This window comes from Perognathus longimembris, chromosome 6, assembly GCF_023159225.1.
Source record: "Perognathus longimembris pacificus isolate PPM17 chromosome 6, ASM2315922v1, whole genome shotgun sequence".
In the NCBI taxonomy this organism is placed as follows: Eukaryota; Metazoa; Chordata; class Mammalia; order Rodentia; family Heteromyidae; genus Perognathus; species Perognathus longimembris.
The window spans coordinates 6,242,023-6,258,581 of NC_063166.1; the positions used below are offsets into that span (position 1 = coordinate 6,242,023).

At 44.7% G+C, this 16,559-nt stretch overlaps 1 protein-coding gene across 1 annotated transcript in view; it reads right to left on the reverse strand.

The window, feature by feature from the left end:
* The window catches only part of Cdc5l (cell division cycle 5 like), a gene marked incomplete at its 5' end in the record, with an annotated part of 35,100 nt that extends 20,043 nt beyond the window's left edge, over nucleotides 1–15,057 (reverse strand). Inside the window, 8 exons of the mRNA XM_048347681.1 lie at nucleotides 990–1,178; nucleotides 3,062–3,206; nucleotides 5,367–5,585; nucleotides 7,514–7,613; nucleotides 8,844–8,971; nucleotides 10,144–10,305; nucleotides 12,087–12,190; nucleotides 15,028–15,057. Coding sequence (XP_048203638.1) covers nucleotides 990–1,178; nucleotides 3,062–3,206; nucleotides 5,367–5,585; nucleotides 7,514–7,613; nucleotides 8,844–8,971; nucleotides 10,144–10,305; nucleotides 12,087–12,190; nucleotides 15,028–15,057 — 1,077 coding nt within the window. The remainder of the gene's footprint in view (nucleotides 1–989; nucleotides 1,179–3,061; nucleotides 3,207–5,366; nucleotides 5,586–7,513; nucleotides 7,614–8,843; nucleotides 8,972–10,143; nucleotides 10,306–12,086; nucleotides 12,191–15,027) is intronic.
* Nucleotides 15,058–16,559: the final 1,502 nt, after the last annotated feature.

The window sequence follows — 16,559 nt, forward strand, 5'->3', positions numbered from 1 at the left end:
CTCCAAGTGGCCCAACCACAAGAGTCATAGGATCATGTTCCTTTCAGAAGTCATGCCTAGCCTCTCTTTAGGCAGAACAGACTGTGCAGAATCAACCAGTCCTCCTGCCTCTATACTCAGCAATATACTCATTACATCTTCTCATCTACAATCAAAGAATAAAGAAAGTAGTAACTGGCTTGGGCGTGGCCACGTGGCTACTGTATATGTTCTTGGTACACTGTGTATTGTATATATGTCTACCTGACCTAGGGAAGGAAAAGAAAAACAGGGTGTAAGATATCACAAGAAATGTACACACTGCCCTACTATGTAACTGTACCCTTTTTGCACAACACCTTGTCAAAAAATTTGTGTTTAATTAATAAATAAATTACAAAAAAAAAAAGAAAGTAGTAACTGGGGCCTCTATGGAGCAAGTGATGAGAGGAACAATGGTTTTTCCTCACTTAGCCTTCCACAACTATTTGACTCTCGAATCAAGGACTTGCAATTGTATTTCTGACAGTGGAGAAGCTAGAGCATTTGCAGACATTCTGGGAGCACAAGCTGTGGCTGTTATAATGGAGGAGGGGAATGTGGTACTGCTGGCATACTGTGGATCAAGTACAAGAATGCAAAGAACTTTGGGGAAAATCACTATTTCCTAATCACACATCTGATTTTTGGGTACGATTACTAAGTAACATGCAACACTAAAAAACCGTGTGTTGTTAACAGGTACAAAAGACCAGTGAAGGTAGGTAGAAGAGCTTGCTTCAAAATGTTACAAATCAATAGATGTAGAAATGACACCTGCAGTTCCTGAAGTGATCGGTAATCTACTGACTTCGCTTCTTTACCACAGAAATAAATGCTCTGGGAACTATGCATTCAGGACTCAGCTTCAAACTGATGGTCCAAAAAGAAACCACTTAATCCTCTTTCCTGATACTTTTAAGGACAATAAACCAAATGAAAGGCACACTCTGGCACATGTGACACCATACCTGCAGAATTCTGTCCTGCGATGCTGGTGTTCGTGGGGTCCTAAGAGCAATGCTGTTGTTGGTGACATTGTACTCAGACAAGAGAGTGCTGGATGCAGAGTTTGTTATGCCAGACTCCTCAGCAGTCTGACGTGCGATCTCACTTGCTTGGCCTACTTTTACAACTTCCTGGAGCTCCGCATCTGAAATCTAGAAGAACACAATCATCAAAGACAACATTCCACTCATAATGATGGAGGTTAACATTTCTGTACTGCAGCAAGATGAACTGCTGAGCTTAGTTGACATGAAACTCAAGGGTTCACTGTTCTCTCCTTACTATGTGTGGTTTTAAAATGTCCATAAGTAAAAGTTTTAGAAGTCTTGCCTACATACAATTAGGGGGAAAAGAAATCATAAATTACATAAGATGAGGTACAATGGCTGTATTTCCTTAAATTCTTTCAGACCAGTATATTGATAAGCATTTGTACAAACTATAGTGTAAGACAAAAAAAATACTGAAAATCAAACAAATTTATCACAGTCTACAGGGACTGGGGATTTAGCTCAGCAGAAGAGCACCTGCCTGGCAAGTGCAAGCCCCCCCCCCCCCCCACCCCACACACACACACACACACACCAAGTTAGGTCCTCAGCTAGGAGGGTGGGGGGTGGGAAATCTATTAAATCTATTACAGTCTACAAAAAAGACCAAAAATCACACAACATTATCACAGTCTACCTGAGCCACACAGTTTCCTAAGAAAACCTAAACATGTCACTGTAGTAATTTTACCAAACTAAATATCCTAAGGAGTATTAAGAAAAAAAAATTAAAGGCAGAATTCAATGAGAACTGTCACTCAGTTGGTCATGGTGGTATACACCTATAATCCTAACACTCTTGATGCAGGAGCTTCAAGAGTTAAGGCCAGCCTGGTTATACAGCAAGTTCCAGTTCAGCTTGAGCTACATGATGAAACTACTAAAAACAATAAGGCCTGGCAAAAGTAAGCTCATTTTCATTCCGGCCCATAAATCCCATGTCCGCAGGCACTCATCTAGGAAGTAAGCTCCCAGGCTCCTGAGGCCTCTGCTCCACTCCACTGCCTTGGTCCAACTGGAGAGCATTAGACTATGTGAAGCAAACTATGCCAAAGGACCAGAGCATGCAGTGAACTAAATGAGACACTCTCTTCTCCACAATTCCCACACTGGTTGGTTCTCACACCTCCCATCTCAAGAGTATGATAGAAAAATAAAACAAAAACATTCACTTAATTGGCAACTCCTTTGTACAACTAAAGATAATACTTTTTTTAAAAAAATTGTCAGGTACCAGTGGCTCACAGCTGTAATCCTAGCTACTTAGGAGGATGAGATCTGAGAATCTGTTCAAAGCCAACATAAGCAGGAAAGTCCTCATGAGCTTATCTCCAATTAACCACTCCAACACCAGAAGTGGAGCTGTGGCTCAAAGTGGCAGAACACGAGCCTTGATCAAAAGAGCTCAGGGACAGCGCCCAGGCCCCACAACCAATAAAAAAAATAAAATAAAAAAGTAAAGTTTCCCCAAGCCAAAGCATACCTACTCTCAATTTTAAAATAAGGCCTGGGCTGGGAATGTGGCTTAGTGTTAGAGTGCTTGCCTAGATGCATGAAACCCTGAGTTACATTCCTCAGTACCACATACAAAGAAAGCCAGAAGTGGTGCTATGACTCAAGTGGCAGAGTGCTAGCCTTGAGAAAAGAAGCTAAGGGTCAGTGCCCAGGCCCTGAATTCAAGCCCCAGGACTGGCAAAAAAAAAAACAAACAAAAAAACAAAGGCCTGGAGCCCTGACCTGTAAGGATGACTTCCTAACCGCACACTAAGAGAAGTCACACCAAGGAGTGTTCTTATCTCTCATTCCATCTCACAATGACTGATTTCTGACAGGCATGACCATTGCACTGTGAGCATTTTAAGAGCACTTAGAACAAGCATGATACATAGGCCCTCAATTGCCAGTGAATGAAACAATCATGTAAATCAAAACAAGATAAGCAAATAAATCCAGAAGATGAAAATAGTGCTTTATAATCAAATTACCTGAGGGGCAGGAAGTACCAGTTTGCTTCTCTTTTTAGTAAACTCAGAAACACCACTAGTCTGAAGAATTGCTGATGGTAAATCAGATTCCTTTTTTCTTTTCAAGTGCTGTTTGTCTTTTTTCCTATCTCTTCCTTCTTTTTCACTGCCATGAATTGGGTAGAAAAGAAATTTCTAAGTCACACACAAGCAATAACATTAGATGTCATATAAATATTCATAACCTCTAAACAATCTTTTTCTTATGGGAATAATTAAATCAACAAAAAAAATTTCTAGGGCTGGGGATATAGCCTAGTGGCAAGAGTGCCTGCCTCGGATACACGAGGCCCTAGGTTCGATTCCCCAGCACCACATATACAGAAAACGGCCAGAAGCGGCGCTGTGGCTCAAGTGGCAGAGTGCTAGCCTTGAGCGGGAAGAAGCCAGGGGCAGTGCTCAGGCCCTGAGTCCAAGGCCCAGGACTGGCCAAAAAAAAAAAAAAATTTCTAAAATGCACATTACATTGTTCCCTATGAAGAATGTAAACTTTGAATAATAATATCCCTTAAGAAAGACTACAGCCAGGCACCAGTGGCTCACACCTGTAATTTTAGCTACTCAGAAAGCTGAGACCTAAGGATCGTAGTTCAAAGCCAGCCCAGGCAAGTCCATGAGATGCTTAACCTTTAATTAACCACCAGAAAATTAGAGGTGGTGCTGTTGCTCAAAGTAGTAGAGCGCTAGCCTTGAGCAAAAAAGCTGAGGGACAGTGCTCAGGACCTAAGTTCAAGCCCCAGGACCAACAAAAAACAAAAGCTCCACTTTCCAGTTTTGGAGTGGTTAAGTAAAAATGAGTCTCCAAGACTTTTCTGCCCAGGCTGGCTTCGAACAGTGATCCTTATATCTCAGCCTCCTGAGTAGCTAAGATTGCAGGCGTGAACCACCAGCACCCATATCATAGAAAACTTTTAATGAGTTTTTTTTTTTTTTTTGGCCAGTCCTAAGGCTTGAACTCAGGGCCTGAGCACTGTCCCTTGCTTTTTTGCTCAAGGCTAGCACTCTACCACTTGAGCCACAGCGCCACTTCCAGCTTTTTGCTTATATGGTACTGAGGAATCAACCCAGGACTTCATGAATGGTAGACAAGCAATTCACCACTAAGACACATTCCCAGCCTAATGGGCATTTTAGTAGTGACAAATGATCCACAAAGTTTGGTGAAAGCCTAAAGCCAAGCACACAGTTGTCTTTCAAAGTTTGGGAGGCATCTCCTCCCTCTGCCTGTTTCCTTTCCCACATCTTGGTCTACTCCTTCCTAATGAGTAGCTCCCTTCCTTAATGTCTTTACTTGCAGAGCCTACCTAATGCAAGCTCCTTTTTGAGAAATAAATACAACAGAACGAATTCAAGAATATACTGCTCTGCCAGGCACCAGTGGCTCACACCTGTAATTCTAGCTACTCAGGAGGCTAAGATCTGAGGATTGCGGTTCACAGCCAGACCAGGCAGAAGAGTCCCTGTGAGACTATTACCTCCAAGTAACCACTCAAAAAAACAGAAGTGGTGCTGTGGCTCAAATGGTAGAGGGCTAGCCTTGAGCATGCAGAGGCTCAGGGATAGCACCCAAGCCTTGAGTTCAAGGCCCACAACTGACAAACAAATAAATAGAATTAAAACAAGGCAGCAGGAGCCTTAGACTGAGGGCTTGGCTTGAATAGTAGAGTGCTCGTAAGAGTGGGTCCCCTAACTTATTTTAAAAAAGACAATTTCTGACTAAAACCAAAAGAAAGCCAGGCACTGGTGGTTCAGTCTGAGATCTGAGGATCATGGTTCAAAGCCATCCCGGGCAAGAAAGTCCGTTAGACTCTTATCTCCAATAAACTACTTAGAAAAAGCCATAAATGGTGCTGTGGGTCAAGTGGTAGAGGGTCAGCCTTGAGCAAAAGCAGCCCAGGGATGACACCCAGGCCCAGAGTTCAAGCCCCAAGACTAGCACCAAAAAAAAAAAAGGAACCAGAATATGTTTTGGAAGATTTCTTCCATTGCAAACACCTCATCTGTTCACAATGTACACATAAATATCAAGATATGGTCAGTGAGTAAACAGTCAACTAAGAGACAGAACTGTGACTCAAGGGCCACACACTCAGTATCCTGTGCTAAACACATGACAGCCAGGGTCACAAACTTAAGCCCATTAAAGAGACAAAAGGATAACCATTCCCATCAGGCTAAATAACATTCTGGTTTTGGCAAAGATAATACTTAGCTCTTAACAGAATTCCCCTTATAAGTTTATTTCCAACATCCAAAAAGAACTCACGATCTTAGCTCCCCATCGAGATCCTGTTGTCTTAGTTTCCTGAAATCTGCATCAAGAGCCTGGTAGTTTTCCTCTGAAGTATCATAAAAACCAAGAGCAGGCTTTTTTTCAAATGGAATCTCAGCATTATAATCAACACCTCTCTTCTTTTTTCTTTTCTTCTGAATTTCTATACCAGCTGCTCGAAGTTCTCTTCTTTTTTGAAGGGCAGCAAGACGTCTGAATAAAAAGAATACAAAACCACCCAGAAAATCACTTTCTATAGGCCAACAATGATCACTCACCAGAGTTAAGAAAACTATCAGGTTATTTAGGGGGAAGAAATATTCACTTAAACCTTCACCAAACCCAAGTTTTGACTTAAAGAATACAAAAAAGCAAATGGAAAAGCCAGAGGAAACTGTAGTAAATATGTACCTTCTCTCTGGATGAGGATGGACTTACGAAGTTAAGTAACTGTCAAAGGAAAACATCACCAGTTTGGGAATGTTTTATAACTATAGCACTTTAAAAATATTATAAGGGCTGGGGATATGGCCTAGTGGCAAGAGTGCCTGCCTCGTATACATGAGGCCCTGGGTTCGATTCCCCAGCACCACATATACAGAAAATGGCCAGAAGTGGCGCTGTGGCTCAAGTGGTAGAGTACTAGCCTTGAGCAAAAAAGAAGCCAGGGACAGTGCTCAGGCCCTGAGTCCAAGGCCCAGGACTGGCCAAAAAAAACTATAAAATTAAAAAGCAAAAGAGAAAAAAGATTTGTAACTAATATAAGAAATATTAGGCTATAAAGAGCCTTAGGTAATGTTTTTTCCAAAAGGAGTTTAAAAAAAAAATAAGAGTAAGTGAAAGTAAGCAATAGCAGCTGCAGAGCCCCATAAAGCCCCCCTCCCCCACTTCCTTCCCTACCCCCATCAGGGCAGGAGCAAGAAATGCCAGGCCACATGGGCTCTGGGAAAGCAAAGAAAACAGAAAGCTCCAAACTTCCTTCAACAGGAACTGACCTCATCTGCAACAGTGCACAGTGCACTCCTAATAGAGTGCATGTAGTAGTAAAAGGAAACTGGGAGGAAACGGATTAGAGCCATTCACTGGAGATACAGGCAAAATGGAAGGTGACTCATTTGTCAAAGGGAAACAGAAATACAGGTGAGAGGAGCCCTCTTGGTGTCAGAACAAATCTCAAATAATTTTCAAGAATTATACCTTGACAGGACCCTAACTGGACTGGATCCACTTGTGGAGCCATTTATACCCCAGGACATCACTAGGAAAAAAATACAGAAAATGGCCAGGGGTAGTCAAGGAAAAGATGTTAAAGGGTGTTGGCAGAGTACTTGCCTACCTCCAAATATTAATTTATTTGGTAGCAATCATGGATTTAACCAAAAGAAAGTAAGAAAGAAGTGAAGAAAATCCTGGCTAAGAGCAATGACTATTCTAGTTCAACTTTTAGACAGACATTTATTTCTATGAGGCTGGGAATGTGGCTGACTGGTAGAGTGCTTGCCTAGCATGCATGAAGCCCTGGGTTCAATTCCTCAGTACCACATAAACAGAAAAAGGCTAGAAGTGGTATTGTGGTTCAAGTGGCAGAGTGCTAGCCTTGAGCAAAAAGAAGCTGAGGGACAGTGCCCAGGCCCTGAGTTCAAGCCCCAGGGCTGGCAAACACAGATAAGACAGATAGAAAGAGAGAGAGACACACACACACCATTAAATTGGGTTCAAGGCTCATTAACTCTCCCTCTGTTCAGAAGAGATGGCTATTTCACAGCCAGTGACTGTCTGACTAATCAAGGAGAGTAACTAGTTGGCAGCCGTGCAAAATTCACACAGCCTAGTGTGACCAAGGTGCCACAGCAGACCAAACACTACAGAGTGGGGAAAATGCACAGTGCTGTCATGACTCACAAATTTTTCAAAAGATGTATTTTTTTTCTATAACTACTCTAAAATGGGTAGGGGAAAAACAAGTAAGCATGAAGATCTAACTCCATTCCAATTCCACAAAAATAAAAAGCAGCGCCAGAGCTAAGAATCAGAAAAACAAGAATTGGATAACTGAGATTATTATTCACCAAATAGGGTCAACTAATCATGCCTCCCTTTAGCTAAGGACAAGGACCATGAACATGAAAAGAGATATCCACCTTGCTTCTTCCAGCTGTTTCTCTCTTGCTTTTCTCTTGGCCTTCTTTCCCTGAGTATTAGCCAAGCGAGCTCTAGCTTCAGAAAGCATTTCAAGTTCATCTGCAAAAAGAAAAACCATGTTCCTTTATAACATAAGTAAGCTATGTCAGATGTATCCTAGTGCCTAAAATTCTAAAAAACAAATAAACCTAAAACATATTCATTATATAGTATGACATATAAAGGCAATAGCTTGAGTTTTGAAATCAGGAAAATCTAGGTTAAAAGCAGATCCCTGGCCAAGTATGGTAGTGTATACCTTATAATCCCAGCACCCAAGAGGTAGAAGAAAGAAGATCGCCAGTTTGAAGCCAGCCTGAACTACATAGTAAGGCCCTATTGCAAAAACCAAACGCTAGAGATGGGAGCTCAGTGTGGAGCTCTTGCCTAGCACCCACAAGACTCTTGTTCAATACCCAGCAATTAAAATTTTAAAAAGCTAATTCAGTATTTCTGGGGGAAGCACTAGAACCTATACTTTTTTCAAAATTCCTCAGATGACAAGAATGCAGCCAGCCTGGCCACTGTCCACTCTTGGAAACCACTGTTTAAATCTTTATTTTTAAAAAACAAAGCAAATACTGAGTATTTGCAACCCTGTGAAGTAATGTAGGTATTATCCTCTATCTAGCAGGAAAAGAGTAAAAACTGCAGGAGACTAACACTTGCCTAAGGCCAAATAGCTAGTAAGTGGCAGACATGAACCAACATCCAATTTTTCCAATTCTCAGTTCAATGCCTCACAGAATCAAAATGTTTCCCTCACTGTCTTGCAGTGCTGTCTTCGCACTGAGATTAAATCATCCTCCTGAGGTCAAAGACCGAGGTCCAATATCCTGACTTGGTAGCTCCTTCGGTAGAATGGCAATGAGAAACAGGATTCTCTGAGGCTCACCTTGCTTCTGCGAATTCTGCCCAGTAGTATAACACTACGTTATACTGGCCAAAAGGAGCAGCTATTCTAAGCTGGGTATGGAGATAAAACACCTGCAAGCCTCAGGCAGGAGGACCTCAAGTTCTAGGCCAGCCTGGACAACACATCAAAATACTGTCTCTAAAAAAATTAGAAGATGTGGGGGGGAGGGGGGAAGCATAATAGAAAATAGAAAAGACTAGAAAATAATAGAAAAGACTTGGGAAGATGAAAAGAGATTTGGAAGGATACTAAAAGTAATAACTATTAGCAGAATCAGGATTCTAAAGTCACAGTATTTCAAGAAAGAACTAAAAAGATTTAAAAGGCCTGACAAATCTAGCAAAGAAAGCAGTTCCTCCCAGGAACATGCATACCCTCATCCATATCGATTGGATCAGGCCGAGCTGGTTTTGTCTCTGGATTTGGATCTATTTCTCCAGGTTTAAGCTTTCGTGGATCGTCTGTGGTTTCCTCTTCATTGTCTCTCTGGGCAGTTTTGTCCCTAGGAAAAAAATCCAGATGAGTAAACCATTTAATGTTAGAATTATCAGGTTTCCTAGCTCAGGAACTTTTTTTTTTCAAAACAAACAAACATATATAGGCCTTAACAACAAAAGCATTTCTACTACTGCTTTAGCTGAAAAAAATGGTATTAAAATTCTCTCATTTTAACAGGACACTGGTGGTTCACACCTGTAATCCTAGCTCTCAGGAAGCTGAGATAAGAGGTTCAAAGCCAACCTGTACAAAAAGTCTATGAAACTCCGTCTCTAGTCAGTGAAAAAGACAGGATGAAGATATGATGCAAGTGGTAGAGTACTAGTTGTGAGTAAGCAAACCAAGCAAGAGAGCATGGAACCAAGTTCAAGCTAAAATACCAGCACACAACACAACAATCTCTATAATTTCACTATTTCCATGAACTATGACACAGAATCCAAGCAGCCTCTTAATCATAAGTACAGTACATGGAAGTGGAAGTATGGCTCAAGTGCTTGCAGGAAAAAAAAAAAAATGAAGAGCACAAGGTTCCTAGTTCAAGCCCCAGTACAAGCACACAAAAAAAAAGTACAACCACACAAATAAAAACACAATTATAAACAAACCAAAATGGGGCTAAGCATGGTGGTTCACAACTGTAATTCCATCAACTCTGGAGGCAGGAGTAGGAAGATCATGATCAGAACGAGGCCTGAGCAAAACCTCAAGACCAAAGAAAACAGGGCATTATCCCTTTTCAGCCTTTTGGCTAAGATCAGTGAAAACAAGGCACTGGTGGTTCACGCCTGGAATACTAGTGACTAAGGAGGGTGAGATCTGGGATCTTAGGACCGAGGTTCAAAGCCAGACCGGACAAGAAAGTCCATGAGACTCTTATCTCCAATTGACCACCAGAAAACCAGAAGTGGCACTGTGGCTCAAAGTGGTAGAGCGCAAGCCTTGAACTCGGCACCAGGCCCTGAGTTCAAGCCCCACAACCAACAATAACAACAACAACAACAAAAACTAAGTAACAGAAGATAGAATTTTGCAAGAATATGACATTTGGAATAAGGAATGCTTTTCTAGCTTTAGTTATATTTATAATTAAAAGTTTAGAGACAGAAAATGCTAGAAGTTTCTTCAGCCTTATTAACATAAACACACTTTAGACTGCTTCTGAAGATTACTTACAGGAGAAACTCGTAGTGCTCCAAACACTGGGCTGCTGTCCTTCCAATGATGGGCGCGATGGTCCTCCACTGCGTTGGCATCAACTTGGCCAAGTGCAAAAGCTTCTCCTCTTCTTCTCTGGACCATTCTGTTTTTTTAATGCTTGGATCTAGCCACTCATACCTAATTAAAAGATACCATGTTTACACTTTAATCAATCACTTGGCATATCCAGTTCACACATTCGATATTCTGACTTGTACCATCTAAAAGCAAATGCTCCTATTCTTCAATGACTAAAGCTGTTCTTTTAGACAACAGAATATTCACTATACAGTTAAATTGATCTCACTCTACTCCACTGTATTTTAATTAGGCAAGAGAAAGAAACGGTGATATGCCTAAAATGATCTTTTTCAACTATCTTTTTTATTTGCATTTATTTCATAAGAGGTTTCAAAATTATCTAGAAAAAAACACTATCACTTCATATATTTTTTATGGTCTTCTTAGTACTTTCTCAGTTGGATTTTCTAACAACTTGACTTCTTTTAAGCATTTGACTTACAACCACTAGATGCTTTTGAAATACTGTATGCAGGGGCTGGGCATGTGGCTTAGTGGTAGAGTGCTTGCCTAGCATGCATGAAGCCCTGGGTTCAATTCCTCAGCACCACATACACAGAAAAAGCCAGAAATGGCTTTTTTTTTTTCAAGTCCCAGAGTGCTAGCCTTGAGCAAAAGCTCAGGGACGGTACCCAGATCCTGAGTTCAAGCTCCAGAACTGGCAAAAACAAAAACAAAAATAAATATTGTACGCATTTTTATATGCTTTTACATTCAAGTAAAACTACTACAGCATCCTATCTTTCCTAATGTCCATGCCACCGACCTTTTCTGTCCAGTACTTAGCCAGATATGACAGGTTGGCAAAAAGGGCCTAACTCCTCACAACCATCATTACAGGAGTTATGCATCACTAACAGAAAATCATAACTACATATTTAGCCTAAGAATCATTGGCCTCTTTATTCTCTAATCCCTTCATTCTGGCACTTTCCCCTATAGGAAGTTAGGTCACTATTGTACAATCCAAAGTATGTTCCTTGTAGGAGATAGACTGGGGCTAGGGCAAGGATGGGGCTCGATCACTCATGCTAAGAGCCCAGGTGAACAGCTGAATGTGTCCATTACCCTGTGATGTAAAAAGGGGAAGCACAGATGAAGTATTTTAGTGTGTTCCAGTATGTTTTGTTTTGTTGTTTTTTTTGGCCAGTCCTGGGGCTTGGACTCAGGGCCTGAGCACTGTCCCTGGCTTCTTTTTGCTCAAGGCTAGCACTCTGCCACTTGAGCCACAGCGCCACCTCTGGCCATTTTCTGTATATGTGGTGCTGGGGAATTGAACCCAGGGCCTCATGTATACGAGGCAAGCACTCTTGCCACTAGGCCATATCCCCAGCCCCCCAGTATGTTTTAGTTTAGCAAGTATATAATGCTTCAACTCTAGTAAGAGGAAACTGAACTATTATGTGCTTGCCTAGAAAATTAGTCATTGCTTATGGCTTATTTATGAAAATGCCCTAAAACGACCAATTCACGAACATTTGGACTATGATACATTTCAAAGCTGAGGCTCATCTGTCCCTAAAAGCTTTTCACTCTTCACGAGGCACTCTCAAACTCATTTAAATGGGGCTTCACATCTCCATCAGTTAGTGCCAAGAGTTATTATGCCAAATTGGGAGAAAACAGGAGCCGGATGGAGGGGATAGAAAAGCAGCTTGTGTAAGACTACACAGGAAACAAGTGACAGCTAAGTATGAAATCCCATCTCCCACTCTATGCTTCCTATTATATCAGGAAGCCAGCTTTTTATTTTTCTTTTTAAGATTCAAAGAAGTGAGAGGAGAGCTCACTCATAATCAAGGTTGCTTTGTGCTTTCTACTTATTAACTGGTACATACCATCTGGCTTTGCACTGCTTTGCTGATTTTCTATGCAGCAGTGAGGCAATCCTAGACCACTGGTTTTTCCCATATTTCATTACCGCTGCTTTCAGAATTTCATCCTAAAAGAATTGCCAGAGAAAGGACACATTCAATCATAAAACTTCAAGTGAAAAAACCAAAACTTAAGTCCGATATGGTTTCTGTACACATATACACATACAGGTTAAAAAGAGGTATGAAAACCTCACTGATGATTAATGATGAACAATAAGCAATAATCAACAAAGTAACAAAAAGAAGAAAAGATATCCCCTCATCTTATCCACTCTTACATATGCATTCCTCAACGACTGGAAGAAGGAACAGTCCAACTTGAGAAGCATTACTTTATGACAGAGATTAATAAGTATTTCCAGATGCGTACTGTCATTATCTTCAAAAAGATATATTCATCTATGCATTCATCCAAGATACATTTCCCAAATACCTACCTTGAACCAGGTCTTGTGTACTTGGAAGGAAAATTAACTAGGATGTATCCAGCCTCGAGAAGCAAACTGGGCCTGCTGCTATGGACAGTACTTTCTCTCCACCCAGTAACCTCCACAGCAACCCAAGAATTCACACCTCAGGCCTAACCTAAAAATTACCTCCACCACCTAGTCTACCACAAAGTCTACTGTTGCTAAACACTATTTCACCAAGGCACCAAACACAACATGGAATGCCTGTCAAGCTGACAAAGATATCAGGAATGGTGGAGTCAGAGGTAAATATGCACACGGGACAGTCTACTTTTAGGTTCTGTCCATATTAGACTTGAGTTACAGTATGCTTTGTGTTTTAAGACTCTCCACTGCAGAGGTCATCAATAAAATACTGCAGGGCTTTGACCACTGCCTTGGGATCCTGTTATATGATTTTGTGTACATTTGTCTCTCCCCCAGAAATCATATGTTCTATACTTTAAACAGCTTAGCTTCCTCACTGCAAGTTAAGGCCACTTTCACTGTCATCATTCTTAATGGTGAAATTCTGCTTATACTTCAATACATCTTCAACTGTTGTGCCAAGTCGCAAAACGACCACCAAGAAGGCCACCGAGACTCAGACATTCCGAAATGCAAAAGCAAGGCAAGGCTTTATTTAAGCGAGCTGCAACTCGGGCCTTGTCCTACCCACCGACACAGCGGAGGTTAGGAGGGAGCCCCGAGCTGTGATTACACAGGGCTTATAAAGGCAAAGACCAAGGTTACAACAATCAGGTGTTCAAGCAAGCAAGATTAGGACACAGGTACAAATCTGATTGGCTCAGGGTTCGATTCTAAAATGAGGTTCACTGGTAAAATGGGGCCTGACTTCAAAGTCTGGCACTTCACAACCAAGTATATATCCAGAGCTGCCAGGTGAAGGAAAACAGAAACTAACAATTACTGAAAGCACACTACGTGCCGGATGGTGATTTATTATCTCCTTTAGAAAACTGAAGGCTTTGCCCAAGCCGTGAGTTCGAGCCCCAGGACTGGCCAAAAAAAAAAGTGAAGGCTGGGGCTGGGAATATGGCCTAGTGGCAAGAGTGCTTGCCTTGTATACATGAGGCCCTGGGTTCAATTCCCCAGCACCACATATACAGAAAATGGCCAGAAGTGGTGCTGTGGCTCAAGTGGCAGAGTGCTAGCCTTGAGCAAAAAAGAAGCCAGGGACAGTGCTCAGGCCCCTGAGTTCACGGCCTAGGACTGGCCACTAAAAAAAAAAAAAAAAAAAAAGTGAAGACTGGTTGCTCATGCCTACAATCCTAGCTACTTAGAAGGCTGAGATCTGAGGTTTGTGGTTCAAAGCCAGTGCAGGCAGGGATGTCTGTGAGACTATTATCTCCAATTAATCACAGAAAAAAAGCAAGCTGGAAGTGGAGCTGCGGCTCAGGTGGTAGAGCACTAGCCTTGAACAAAAACAAAAGGAGCTCAGGGACAGCGCCCAGGCCCAGAGTTCAAGCCCCATGACTGGCACCGAAAATGAAAAAAAAATAGGCTACAAAAGCTTTGAGAGGTTAAGAACTCAGGGAGCATTACACAGAAAGGTATGACACTGCTGCAAGAGGACAAAGCAAACTCTAACACATGGAGAAAGAAGTGCGTGTGAGACCACTGGGGATGTGACGAATTCTTGCAGGAAATTACAATCTTCGGCAAAGATTCCAGCAAGTGTTTCTGAGCCACACCTGCAGAAGGGTATGAAGGACGCCGGCCAGCAAGAAGATGCTTCAAGAAGGTCCAAGACATGCAGTAGACAAAAGCACCTAGAGATGTCTTCCAGAAAGTGGTAAATTCGGTGCGCTGGGAACACACGGCCCGGAGCAAGGGCCGCCTCTCTGGATTGGCTTCCACCCAGGCAAAGGCGGACTGACAGGAAGGCACGGGGACCTCGGGATTTCTCGGGAGGAGGGACAAGTGGGGGGGGGGGCGGCACAGAAGGATGCGGGCACAAAGGGGCTCCTTGGGCCTGGCACGAGCTGTGAACCACTCTGCAGGGAAGTCGAGGAAAAGCCTAGTGGCGGCGGGAACGTCTTCTCGGTGTTTGCTCGACGTCGAGAGGGCGCGACGCCCCCAGGAAAATCACACACACCTCACCCCCCCCGCCCCCGCTGACGGGCCACGGCCCCCGCCCCGCGTCCCCCATCCCACGCCAAGCGTGGGCCGAGCGGCCCGGTGGGCGAATCGCGACGCCGGCCCTCGAGAGGCCGGCCGGGCACGCCATCCGGGTCCCCGCGCACACGGCGCGGCGCAGGCCCCGGGGCTCGGGCTCGGCACCCCCCCGCCCCCCCATCCCGCCCCCCGCCCCCCCCCCCGCCCCGCCATCGACCCCACAGAGCGGGGTCGGCGCCGCGCCTCCGCGCGCGTGCGCACACACCCCGCCAGCCCCCGCGGAGGGCCGCGGACGGCGGGAAGAGAGGACTCACCTCGGTATTCCGCCACACGCCCCCCTTTGATCATAATTCGGGGCATCTTGGCGGCGGGGGTTCCCGGCGGGCAGCCGAGAGGAGGCGCGGTGCGGTCGTAACGGCGCTCCGGTCACCGGGGGCGACGCCGGCACTTCCTCGCTGCGCGACCCACGGCTTTGAAGTGATCGACGCAGGCGCGAGGAGGCGGGGGGGGGGGGGAGGGAGGGGGAACGCGAAGTCGCAAGTCTCGCGAGATCTCTCTGGCGGACGGACTAGAAGTACCGGGCCCGGGCTTTCACCGTGTGGGGAGGCGGCGAAGAAAAGCAGCTACCGCTCGGCCGCAGCGTCCCGCGCCGCGCGCAGGTCCGAGGCCGGGGGGGCGGGGGGGGGGGGGAGGAAACCGCCGCTCTCGCGAGATAGCCAGGCGGAAGTGGGCTGAGCCAACGGCCGTGCGACTGGTCGTGACGTCAGGCGGCGGTCGGCGGTGGGGACGGGGAGCGCGGGGCGCGCGCGTGGACGGCGCGGCTCCCCGGGCCTGTGAGATCGCGGGCGCGGCGCCAGGCTCCTCACCCGAGCCCGTCGGGGGCCGGAACGTGTTACCCGACCTGAGAAGGGGAGCCGAGGGGGGGGGTCCGCGTCCTCCCCCCCTCCGCTCGGCCCCACAGCGCCTCTCGGGAGGCCTCCTGGCTGTGCCCGGGCGCTGGGAACGTTTCTCCCCCTAGGTGAGAAAGTGGTGGTTTGGTGTTCCGCTTGTTCCTTCCGGAAGAGCGGAAGCACGTCCCGGACTCCGTGTCGGGGGGGGTGTGCGCCTTGGAATAATGGGAAATGGCTTTCTGTCGTACATCACTGGCTGCTCGGTCACGTGTCGTCTCGTGTCACTTACCTCTGCTGTCAGCTCATGGTCAGCCTGTCTCTCTGCAGTGCCTGCCTTGCGGGGTAACCGCTACCCCCTAACACACACGCCATTGGGCTGATCTGATCAACACTCACCCAGGTTCCCCCCTAAAAGAAGCAAGCCACCTCTCCGGACCCTAACAGAAACCAGTCTCTGCTGGCTTCTGAACTCCCAGCTTCGAATCTACCCAGGAATTGTGTACTACCATTTGGGGACTATGGAAAGCAAGGAAGTGCCGATGCATTTAGAGCATTAAAGATGATGCATCAAAAGGAGTGGAAAGCAAGTGTAGACACACAGAGATAGCTCCCGGCCACAACAGAGACCGTGTGTGGTGTGTTCCCAAGTCCCAGTTGATACTTCATTCTTGCATTCTGATGAGTTAGTTACACTTTTGGCATTCACCAATTGAAACTGAGTTTATTGTTAAGGGTCCTAACAAATCCAGTTGGACCATTCCTCTCCCAGACCCTTTTCAGATATGAAAAACCGTGAAGATGTGAGGATGGCCACCACCAAAACATTGTCACTTCTGTGCCCACTAGAAGATGCCTGTTAAGACACTAATATCTACATACTACCATAAGGAATTTACTTCTAGTCTCCTCTACCACATGAATTGAGCCCCCAGGGGCATGCATTGCATATCCAATTT